General features: G+C 44.8%; 1 protein-coding gene across 1 annotated transcript in view; it reads right to left on the reverse strand.

Annotated features, from left to right (window-relative positions):
• Window positions 1–12,856, reverse strand: part of LOC140476577 (1-phosphatidylinositol 4,5-bisphosphate phosphodiesterase beta-2-like) — a 161,788-nt gene that overhangs the window by 80,562 nt on the left and 68,370 nt on the right. The window contains exons 8-11 of the mRNA XM_072569387.1: window positions 11,978–12,078; window positions 10,074–10,240; window positions 6,441–6,587; window positions 4,290–4,447 (exon numbers count right to left, since the gene is read on the reverse strand). Of these exons, the coding sequence (XP_072425488.1) occupies window positions 4,290–4,447; window positions 6,441–6,587; window positions 10,074–10,240; window positions 11,978–12,078 (573 nt within the window). The remainder of the gene's footprint in view (window positions 1–4,289; window positions 4,448–6,440; window positions 6,588–10,073; window positions 10,241–11,977; window positions 12,079–12,856) is intronic.

Consider the following 12,856-nt stretch of genomic DNA (forward strand, 5'->3'; position numbering starts at 1 on the left):
AGGATTTTTGGTGAATTTCTTCAGTGCATCTTGTAAGTAGTACACACTGCTGCTACTGAGCATTAGTGGTGGAGGGAGTGGGTGTGGTGCCAATCGTGTGGGCTGTTTTGTCCTGGATGGTGTCAAGCTTCTTGAGTGTTGTTGGAGCTGCACTCATACAGGCAAGTGTGGAGTATTCTATTACACTCCCAGCTTGTGCCTTGTAGATGGTGCTTAGGCTCTGGGGAGTCTGGAGGTGAGTTACTTGCTGCAGTATTCCTAACCTCTGACCCGCCCTTGTAGCCACTTGTTTATTGTGTGAGTCCAGTGAGTTTTCTGGTCAATGGTAACACCCAGGATGTTAATAGTGGGGGATTCAGTGGTGTAACACCATTGAATGTCAAGTGGTGGTGGATTATCATTAATTGGGGATTCTCATTATCGGCATCTGTGTGGCGTGAATGTTACTTGCCACTTGTCAGCCCAAGCCTGGATTTTGTCCAGATCTTGTTGTATTTGAACATGGACTGCTTCAGTATCTGAGGAATTGTGAATGGTGATGAACATTGTGCAAATATTGGTGAACATTCCCACTACTGACCTTATGATGGAGGGAAGGTCATTGATAAAGCAGCTCAGATGGATGGCCTAGGACACTATCCTGAGGAACTTCTGAAGAAATGTCTGAGCACAGGATTTGAGGTTGTATGGAACATTAGTGAGGCCTGTTCTAGTTACTAGTTATAGGAAGGATATTATTAAACTGGAGAGGGTTCAGAAGAGATTTGCCAGGATGTTGTGGGGTATGGAAGGTTTGAAAGAAAGGCTTGGATAGGCTGGGACTTTTTTCACTGGAGCATAGGAAGTTGAGAGGTGACTTTATAGAAGTTTCCAAAATAATGAAGGCTTTAGTAGAGTTAATGATCATTGTCATTTCTCTAGGATTGGAGATTTTCAGACGAGGGGCACATTTTTAAGGTGAGAGGAGAGAGATTTCAAAAAGACAAGAGGGACAAAGTGTATGGAATGAACTTCCTGAGGATGTGGGTACAACTATAACATTTAAAAGATATTAGTATAGGTACATGAATAGGAAAGGTTTGGAGTGATATGTCCCAAGCACAGGCAGGTGGCACTAGTTTAGTTTGGGAACATGATCAGCATGGACTGGTCGGACCGAAGGATCTGTTTCCGTGCTGTATAATACTATGTCCTGGAGTGGAAATGACTGATCTCTAATTAACACAACTATCTTCCTCGGTTGTGACTCCAACCAGTGGGTACCCCCGATACCCACTGATTCCAGTTTTATTGGGGCTTCTTGATGCCACACTTGGTCGAATGCAGTCTTAATGTCAAGGGCTGTCACTCTCACCTCACCTCTGGAATGCAGCTCTTTTGACCATCTTTGAACCAAGGCTGTAATGAGGTCAGAAGCTGAGTGGCTCTGGTGGAACCCAACTGGGCGTCACTGAGCAGGTTATTGCTGAGTGGCTGCTGCTGGATAGCACTGTTATTGCCACTTTACCGATGCCACACAAATCATTGTCAGAGCCCAGAAACTAGTGTTAATCACACACAAATGAATGCATCTGCACCCATGGATACAATTCCAGGGGTTATCTTGTGCATCTGTGTGAATGCATCTCTTTACTTATTTGTGATCCAGACCGAAGGAGTAAGTGCCTGTGTCAGCCCATACACATCCATGTGTGCTCATGCGTGATGATGCACTCAGTTGTTGGAACTATTGTCAAGTAAATACCAATGTTACTATAGTAACTTACATCAGAATAAAACCAGCTCGCAATCATTGATGCTAGGCTGGGCTATGACTTTGTGAACCATAAACACTGGTTTGTGTCATGTTAACATTAGCTGTTGGGAACTAACACAAGTTAATGTAGAACTAACAATACTTTAGTGTCAGTACAATTACATAAGGTTTTTTTTTAAGTCTATAGTTTAAACGGGTTACACAAATCTACACAATCTGGCTCTAATACATGCAGCATCCAGAGCTAAGGACACTAACAAGAGAGGCCTCTTATTATAGTTCTAAGAATATTGATCTTGTGGTTAAGTGATGAAACCAATTATGGGTTACTGACTAAGTGCTTTGGAATGTGATCAGGTAGATCGAGTACTCTGGGATGTGGTTGGAAAAGTATGGCTCTGGGAAAGCATAGCTGGTCAGGCAGCATCCAGGGAGCAGGAGAGTCGACATTTCGGGCATCAGCCCTTCATCAGGAATGTGGGGACTAGGGGGGCTGAGAGATAAATAGGAAGGTAAGGGGATGGTAGCTGGAAAGGCAATAGGTAGGTACAGGTGGTGGGGGAGGGTGACAGTGATAGGTTGGAGGGGAAGGTGGAGTAGACAGGTGGGAAGGAAGATGGATAGGTAGGACTGTTCCACATTGGAGGATTGGATCTGGGATGAGGTGGGGGGAGGAGATATTAGGAAACTGGTGAAGTTGACATTGATGCCATGCAGTTGAAGGCTCCGAAGGTGGGAGATGAGATGGCTTGGATTTGGTGGTGGAGGAGGCCCAGGACTTGCATGTCCTTGGCAAAGTATGAGGGGGAGTTGAAGTGATCGGCCACAGGGCAGTGGGGTTGTTTGGTGCATGTGTCCCAGAGATGTTCCCTGAAACATTCTGTGAGTTGGCGTCCTGTCTCCGCAATGTAGAGGAGACCACATGGAGAGCAACGGACTCAAGTGATGAGGTGTTTGGATGTGCAGGAAAATATCTGCTGGATGTGAAAAGATCCTTTGCAGTACTTGAACTAGAAGGCTATCTGGGATGTCCTGGAGTGGAATTGCTCCGCTGCTCCTCCTGGAGGCAGATATGGCCGAGGTGGAGGTATTGGAAGTAAGGGATCATATTTTTCTGGGGTGGGGGGGGGGGGGGGGGGGGCGCGGTGGAGGTGGTGCTCAACCTCCTTGTGGGAGCACGAGGTGTCACCAATACAACAAAGGAAGAGGTGGGGTATGGTGCCGGTGTAACTGCAGAAGATGGACTGTTGCGTGTATCCAATGAAGAGGCAGGCATGGGGCTCATGCAGGTGTCCATTTGCCTGATGAAAGTGGGAGGATTCGAAGGAGAAGTTGTTTTGGGCATGGGGACCAGTTCCACCAATTGAATGAGTGCAGGGATGCTGGTAGGGTCAGCGAGAGAGGAAGAAACAGAGGGCTTGGAGGCCTTCACCATTGCAGATGGACATGTACAGGGACTGGATGTCCATGGTGAAGACAAGGCATTGGGGGGCAGGGGAAACAAAACTCATGGAGGAGGTGGAGGTGGTGTCCCAAATGTATGTGAGGGGTTCCTGGACCAAGAGGGACAGGACGGTGTCGAGATATGAGGAGATACATTCGGTGGAGCAGGAGCAGGCAGAGATGATTGGTCCACTGGGCAGTTAGGTTTGTGAATTTTGGGTAGGTGTGGGGTTTCCTAATCTCCCTTTCCCCCTCCTCATCCCAGATCCAATCCTCCAACTCGGCACCGCCATCTTGAACTATCCTACCTGTCCATCTTCCTTCCCAGCTATCTGCTCCACCCTCCCCTCCCACCTATCATTTTCACCCTCCCCTGGGCATCTACCTATCGCCTTCCGAGCTACCTTTCCCACACCAATCCTCTTATTTATCTCTCAGCCCCCTTACCTCCTCCAACATATCTGATGAAGAGCTTATGCCTAAAACGTCGACTCTCCTGCTCCTTGGATGCTGCCTGGCCTGCTGTGCTTTTTCAGCGCCACACTTTTTGACTCTGATCTCCAGCATCTGCAGTTCTCACTTCCTCCTAACCTGGGATGTGACCAGACAGATCAGATAACCTGGAACATGATCAGGTAGATCGAGTACACTGGGACGGGATCAGCTAGATCAAGTATTCTGGACTGTGAGCACATAGATCAGGTACGTTGGATGTGATCATGTGGATCAGATGCTTTGGAATGTGATCAGGTACACTGGGATAACACCCAAACATGGCCTTGGCAATGTTAACACTGGGCAATTTAACATTCGCCCATTACTGACATTACTGAGGAACCCCATAAACCAAATGGAAATGTCTCGATTCTTTCAAGAGCAACAAGAGCTGGGACCCAGTTTCACTGCAGAGACCAAGCAGGAATCAAGCTCAGGTCACTATCAGAGAGGGGACTTCCCAGGGAATCTGTGCAATAATGTTCACCCGTAACAAATGCCATCAATGTACACCGGCCTGGGTCATGAACTCAATAAAACCACCACCCCAGCTTCAGCCCGACCCTCTCACCAAGTCCAGCATTCCTAAGGTTACCTTGAAGAGAATTTCTGTGGTCATGGTGTAGCCGTGTGTGATGACTGGTTCTTCATCTGGCGGCCGTCCTTTCCAACAGTCGAGTTCCAGACAGCGACAGCCAGCCAGCAGGACCTGGCGATACATTTCCGGGGAGGAGATCCCAGAGAACTGGCCAGCTGGCAGGAGAGGAAGAAACAAAGCAGAGAGGATCAACGTCAAAGGCAGAAATGCTGAAAGTGGTAAGAACTCCTTCAAAAGTATACAGAATGTTTGGTGATTGTACATATTCATCAATGAGTATACGTTTTTGTCATTGGTACACATACTCATCGATGAGTGCACATATTCATCAATGGTACACACACTTATCAATGAGTATACATATTTATCAATGGTACATGTTTTTATTAATGGATGTACATCTTTATAAATGGTACATATACTTATGAATGGGTACGCACATTCATCAATAACAAACATATACTCATGAATAAATATACATATTCACTAATTAGTGCACATATTCAACAATGGTACACATATTCATCAATGACAAAAATTGTGGTGCTGGAAAAGCACAGCTGGTCAGGCAGCATTCTGGAAGCAGGAGAGTCAACATTTCGAGCATAAACTCTTCAATCCTGATTAAGAGCTTATAATCAAAACAGTGACTCTCCTGTTCCTCGGATGCTGCCTGGCCAGCTGTGCTTTTCCAGCACCACAGTTTTTGACTCTGATCTCCACCATCTGCAGTGTTCACTTTCTCTCATATTCATCAATGAGTATACATGGAGTCATAGAGCACGTCAACTGACCTTTTTGTCCAACAAATCCAGGCTGACCATGTTCCCAAACTAAACTAGTCCCACCTGCTCGCTCCTGGCCAATATCCCTCAAAACCTTTCCTATTCATGTGCTTATCCAAATGTCTCTTAAACATAATTGTACCTCCATCCACCACATCCCCAGGAAGTTCAAACCACACACGAACCGCCCTTGTGTATATTTGTGTAAAGAATTTGCCCCAATGTCTTTTTTAAATCGCTCTCCTCTCACCTTAAAAATGTCCCCAATCTTAAAATTCCCTATCCTAGGAAAAACTCTCTCTATACCCCTTGTTATTTTATAAAATTCTATAATGTCACCTCTCAACTTCTTATGCTCCAGTGAAAAACATCCCAGCCTATCCAACCTTTCCTTATAACTCAAACCTTCAATACTTGGCAACATCCTGGTGCATCTATTCTGAACCCTCTTCAGCCTAATAATATCCTTCCTATCAATGATACACAGCTTCACTGATCAGCATATATATTCATCAATAATACATACATTCATCAATAGATATAGATCTTTGTCACTGGGTACACACGTACGTCAATGAGCACAGTTAACCTTCAATATATATCAATATTCTGCAAGTGCACATACTTCATAATGAGTAATCAATATATGTTCATCAATGTTTATTCCTATTCATTCACACTTTTGTACAACCTCCAGCAGGTCTCTGCATATATGAAAGGATGTACTCATCAAAATATAAATATATTAAATGAATGTACATATTTACGAATCATATTTATTAGTGAGAATACCTTGTTATCAAAAAGGTTTTGTGTGGCACAGTAATAGTGTCCCTACCTCTGACCCAGGAGGCCTGGATTCAAATCCCACCTGCTCCAGAGGAGTGTAATAAGATCTCTTATCAGGTTAATTAGAAAATGTATGTATTTATCGAAGTATCTGCATACTCATCAACTAAACAACTGTGAACACAAGATGAAAGGAAATGGCCTATTGGTAATCCAGTACTTGGCCTTCAGCACCAATTGCTGCATCACTTTTATTGATTAATGGGTAGCCTTCTCAGAGACCCCTGCAAAATGATTTCTAGCACAAAACAGCAAGTATGTGTTTAGTATTCATCACTCTCTTCCTCACTCATTCCCTTTGCATTCATAAAACAGCAGCTGTATGGGAACACAGCACCCTGCAAGTTCCCCTATTATCCACATACTATCCTGATTTGGAAATATATTGCTATTCCTTCACTGTGGCTGAGTCAAAATCCTGGAATTCTCTCCCTGACAACGTTGAGGGTGAATCTACAGCACTCCCAATCCCCCCTTTTTTCAGGACCTATTTGGGTCCCGCCATGTTTTTTACCAGTGAGGTATGTGTTGTGAGAGGAGTTGATAAAGTAATGTGACAGAGGCTGCGTCATGTCCTGATACACCGTCAGTCTGTCTGGGTACAACAGACAGTTCTCTGGCCCAGATAAGTACCAGACTAGCCCTTCCGGAGACATGTGACCTGTGAAGAAACCAAAAGAGTCTCAGTTAGATCAGAGCGTGAGCTGTTTCAAAGTGGGTCTGGTAGGCCCTGGAAGCTACACAGGATTGGGTCTTCAAATTCAACAGTAAAATGATATTTTAATAGCCTTTGAGCAGGGTGTTAACAAAAGGTTCAAAAAGTGTGGCGCTGGAAAAGCACAGCAGGTCATTGCAGCATCCTAGGAGCAAGAGAATCAATGTTTCAGGCATTTGTGATGAAGGACTTATGCCCAAAATGTTGACTCTCCTGCTCCTCGGATGCTGCCTGACCTGCTGTGCTTTTCCAGCGTCACACTTTTCGACTCTGATCTCCAGCATCTGCAGTTCTCACTTTCTTCCATTTACGCAAGATTATTTGAAGTAACCTCAATTCCATATACCCCACTCTAAGGATTTGTCATTTCCCTCTCATTCTACACTCAACGTTTATTAGTTAAGTATTATTTCATGTTATATTAGTAAACTTTTTTGTATTAGTTAAAGCAAACTACTATGGGTGCTGGAAATCTGAAACAGACACTGAGAATGCTGGAGAAACTCAGCAACTCTGGCAACATCTGTAGAGAAACAAACAGTTAATGTTTCGAGTCCAGTTTGATTCCTCTTCAGAACCTGAAGGACGTTCATTCTGCATTCAATTCCTCATATCCTCCTCATTGCCCTCAATAACAACAATGTGCAGATATTAAGTGTTTTTTAAGGTAATAGAGCACTCCAAAGTGAGTTACTTCCCTGCCTAAAGATATGTCACAGAATCCCTGCAATGTGGCAGTAGGCCATTCAGCCCATCAAGGACATGCTGACCCTTCAAACAGCATCCTTCCCAGACCCACCCCTTCACTGTAACCCTGTCTATCCCATATCCTTTAACTGTGGGAGGAAACCAGAGCACCAGAGGAAACCCATGCAGACTCGGGGAGAATGGACAAACTCCACCCAATTGCCCAAGGCTGGAATTGAACCCAAATCCCTAGCACTGTGAAGCAGCAGTGCTAGCGACCAAGCTGCCCCATCTTTTGCAGAATCACGTCAAAGTGCCTGTGTTTTTGGCTTGGTCAAGGGTAAGATAAAGGGGGCCTTGGGTCTATCTGAGCTGGAATGGGTTCGAACCCAAAGTCTAGAAGAATGGTTCCAGGGATGAGGAACTTCAGTGATGAGGATACACTGAAGAAGTTGGCAGTGTCCTCTTTGGAGAGCAGAAGGCTGAGGAGAGATTGAATAGAGGGTTTCAGGAGCTGGATAGAGTAGATGGTGGGAAGCTGTTCCTACTTGTAAAAGGAATATGAACAAGTGGGGCATAGATTTACAGTGACCTTCAAATAAAACAAGGGTGCTGTGAGAAAAGTATTAAGTAGTTGGGGTCTGGAATGCATTGCCTGGAAGTGTGGTGGAGGCAAGTTCAATTGAGGCATTCAAGAGGGGCATTGGATGGTGTTTAAAAATGTGTTGCTGGAAAAGCGCAGCAGGTCAGGCAGCATCAAAGGAGAAGGAGAATCGACGTTTTGGGCATAAGCCCTAGAAGGGCTTATGCCTGAAACGTCGATTCTCCTTCTCCTTTGATGCTGCCTGACCTGCTGCGCTTTTCCAGCAACACATTTTTAAGCTCTGATCCCCAGCATCTGCAGTCCTCACTTTCTCCGCATTGGATGGTGTGCATGGTTGTGGGGTGGGGGGTTCCTCCGTCACTATCACCACCTGCTGGTGGAGGTCCCAGAGGCTCGGCTCCCTATCTCAGTGTCTTCCAACACCATTGCCACCTACAATTGGTGGTTCTGTTACACAGGTTTAGTGGGAATACATGAATCAGACTGATGTTTCTCCCCAGGTTAGTTGGAATGAAAAGGCGAGAGATTGGTGCTAGGGAATAGAACTGGTACAGACACAATGGGCTGAATGCCCTTCTTCTGCATAAAATAGTAGCGATTCTTGATTCAATCTGAGCAATGGCATCTGCTCAAACCCTCACCCTTTTCAAAGCGTTCTCAAACAAAATTCAACACACAGCCACATGTATCATTGAGTCATAAAGTATGAGAAGGGGCCCTTCATCCCATCTGGACTGTGCTGCCATGTATGTGTCCAGCACCCCCCACCTGTCTTACATTTACCTTTAGACCTATTAAGGCTTCTAAGTGGCCAACTAAAAAGGTCATTCTGTTGCCGCCATTTTGCAGGGGAGTTAGCAGCTTTAGCCACGTGGACTGGTACTGGGTGAGGCAGGGGACCCACTTACAAGTGTTCTTGAACCCAGTCCCATGCCCCATTTTAGCCCCCTCACTGCGAATGACCTTCCCCCTTCCCCATCTTACTCCACCTACGGATTGACACGGCTCTCTCTGGGTGGCAAGGCAGCCTGCAATCCTGGCAGTGGCCACTGCTTCCAACTGGCACTGCTGGGACTCCATCTGATTGGCCAGCAGCCTCTGAGATGTGAGGTGAGGGGAGATGTCTGTAAGAGAAACATAGTCTGTCCCCGGGATGATTACCTGAGGGTACTACGTTTGTGATTTACCTGGGGCCGGGATGGAGGGTGGGGTTTGCACGTGAAAAAACCTGTTAGGTCAGAGGGTCCAAGGAGCCTCATTGAGTAGGAGTAAAAGGTTGACAGAAATCAGGAGGCAACTTCTGAGGGACAAAGCAGGAAGTATGATTACCAGCAGTGGAATGATTAAAGCCTGGAATTGTAAAGAGGTCAACCGTCACAGTGAGTTACAACTCAGTGAAGAGGTTGCAGAGAAACGAAAGTGCAAACCCATGGAACACTTTGAAAACAAGGAGGAGAGTTTTAGAATCAAGTTGTTGCTTAACAGTGAGAATACCTGAAGCAGAGTGACCTTTCACCCCAGGTTGTTGGGAATGTGACCTCATGTGACATGAGATTTGAACACACAGAAGCCCCAAAGATCATGAGGTGGAATTCCTTGTCCCACTGGCATCAGGTTATTACAAATGAGAAGGGAAATCAAGGATAAACAATGAACTATTTACTGTACATACTTGGAGCAGAACTCATGGCCTACTGCTAGTAACTAATCTATTCCCCCACCTTCGCATCTGCTCTCCTCCTACAAAAGACACTAAGAGTCTACTTTACGACCCCAGCTATCCTCCCTCACTACCACCACCTGACAGTGCTCAGCTCTCAGTGCCCTCCAATACCATCACTGCCTCCTGCTGGAAAGTCCTGCTACACCAGTTCAGTGGGAATACATGAATCAAATTGACCTTTCACCCAAGGTTAATGGGAATACATGAATAGGACTGACCTTTCACCCCAGGTTAATGAAAATACTTGAATAGGACTGACCATTCACCCCAAGATAGTGGAAATACTTGAGTAAGACTAACCTTTCACCCCAGGTTAATGAGAATACATGACTAGGACTAACCATACACACAAGGTTAGTGGGAATAGTAGGATCGACCTTTCACCCCAGGTTAGTGGGAATACATGAATAAAACTGACCTTTATGAATGTTATTTTTTGCAGGTTCATATTTCTCAATCAGTTTCTGCACTTGTTCAGGTTGTGCTAGTTTAAAAAGAAAGTCAGGGAGTCGGGAATCCCTCTGGATTGTGTTTATAAAGGTGGACAGCTGTTGTCGAGTCAAGTATGGCTTTACCATCACATCCCTGAGAAAGAGAGAAGATTGACCTGTGAATTCAACCACCTGTCTCACTAGCTCGGGAGTTCACAGAGTATACAAGCTGCATCATACTTCATGTACACATTACTCAACCAGCTTAATCCCACCCTCATTATCTGTGTAAAGGTGTACTGATACTACTGGATTAGTAATCCAGAGGCCCAAGTTCGTGTTCCAGGGACATCGTTTCAAATCCCACTACTGCCATTGTTGTTCCAATTCAGAATTCATTCATTTCAATTAAAATTGAAAGCCAGGGTTTATGTGACCCTTATCAAATTGAGACCAAAACCCATCTGGTTCACGCATGTCCTTCAGAGAAGGAAATCTGCCATCCTTACCTGGTGTGGCCTACATGTGACTCCAGACCATCGGTAGTCTGGTTCACTGTTAATTTCATGAGTCAGCACTCAACCTTAGAGCAATTAGGAATGGCCAATGAATGCTGGCCTAGCCAGTGATGTCCACATCCCGTGAAAGAATAGAGGAAACAAAATGTAAACTGTAACCCATCATGGGGTCGACTAACTCCCCAAAAAATAAGTATAATCATCCCTCCATTCAGCCCTTCCATTCTCTGTAAATCCTTCCAGATTCATGGAAAGATTTGATAAAATATTGAGCGATAGATAGGCAGAGAGCTCTCTACTAGGTCATGGAAACTGCCCTTAGAGGGGGTCTCTGTGCTGCCATGATATTTTCTCTCCCTGAGGTTCACTGCTTACAGCCAACACCCGATCAGGTTACAGAGATCCAGGCAAACCCTGGGACAAAGTGACAGGAGAATGTACAGTTCAGGAATGGATCTCAATTCACACTGAACAGAAGCATTTTTCACTATTGTAGAAACCAAGAAACCAGGAACTCATTATTGACTTTCGGCAGGATGTTACTCATGCCCCCCCCCCTTACACATTAACAGCACAGAGGTGGAAAGAGTGGAGCGTGTCAAGCTTCTGGGAGTGGTCATCCACAACAAGCTTCCTTGGATTCTTCATGTGGCCACACTGGTTACAAAGGCCCAATGACGTCTCCTTCCTCAGGAGGAACTATTCACAATTCTAATTCCTCATTTTCTTTTAACTGCTTATTATCAGTCTTCAACTTTATGCCAATATGCTGTTTCAATAAAACACTTATTAAAATTACATTAACTTTATTTCAAAACCACACAGCCACTGTCGTCTTCTGTGTCTTTCTTCCTCAGGCAGCTGAGGAAAGTTGGCATGACGGTGAATACCCTTACCAGCTTTTTTAGGTGTGCCATCGAGAGCATCCTGTCTGGATGTATCTCTACCTGGTATGGCGACTGTACCATTCAGGATCGGAGACGGTTACAGAGAGTGGTGAACTCGGCCCGGACAATCACAAAGGCCAACCTCCCATCTATAGAATCCACCTACCAGGCCCGCTGTCAAGTAAAGGCCACCAGCATTCTCAAAGCTTCATCCCACCCTGGCAACGTTTTTCTACAACCTCTACCACCAGCCAGTTTTGCAACAGTTTCTACCCTACTGTTGTTAGAATACTGAATGGACTCACAAACTCTTAACATTCGCCTGTACGTGTTTTGGTTTTTGCCGCTGTTTACCTATTGTTTGCTTATCTATGCTAGCTAACTCTGTGTTCTGCCTGTATTGCTCACAAGACAAAGCTTTTCCCTGTGCCTCGGTGCGCGTGACAATAAATTCAATTCAGGTCAAAATTTGAGGAAGAGCCTTACATCAGTTCGAAGATCTGATTGACTTCTGGCCGGAGACACAGATGCGAGAGAAACACTTTGAAGGTCGATTCAGTGAAATCTTCCGGATTGATCAAGTCGGTCTGAATATAAACAGTAAGAGAAACATTATTAAGGAGGGTCTTGTTAATGGGTGTGGCAGCTATTGACTGAGCGACCGTAGTCGCTGGATGCACTGTAATCCTGGGGTTGGGTGGAGTGTGCAGCTGTAATCTCTGCAGGGGAGCTGTAATTACTGTGGAGACTGTAATAGGAACATAGCTGTTAGCCACAAGAAGAGGTCACCAGGTCTTTGTTCTTGCTCCACCTTTCAATAGGATGATGGACAAACTCTGGGGCGTGACCATCTCTATAGGGGGAGACTGTAATCTTTGGAATGATTGTAACCTCTTAGGAGTGACAGGATTGTACCCTTTTTGGGGTACCCTGTAATAGAAATGTAGAGAAACAAAAATGAGTGGGAATAGGCCATTCACCTCTTCAAGTCTGCTTTTCCATTGAACACTGTTACGACACAGAGGTGAACCTCCCCTGTTAATTAAACCAAATACCCAGAAAAGCTCACCTCGCCTAGTAATCAGTTCAAATATGAGTGACAGAGAACTCCCAAATTCCACTATTTAAAGAAAATAATCAATTTATTTTTAACTCTAAAAGTGAACATTAAACAACTATTCACAATTCTAATTCCTCCTTTTCTTTTAACTGCTCATTATCGGTCTTCAACTTTATGCCAATATGCTGTTTCAATAAAACACTTATTAAAATTACATTAACTTTATTTCAAAACCACTGTCGTCTTCTGTGTCTTTCTTCTTCCAGCTAAAGATCTCCCTGGGTCACTTCTTTGATTTTACTGCA

This window comes from Chiloscyllium punctatum, chromosome 4, assembly GCF_047496795.1.
Source record: "Chiloscyllium punctatum isolate Juve2018m chromosome 4, sChiPun1.3, whole genome shotgun sequence".
Taxonomy (NCBI): domain Eukaryota; kingdom Metazoa; phylum Chordata; class Chondrichthyes; order Orectolobiformes; family Hemiscylliidae; genus Chiloscyllium; species Chiloscyllium punctatum.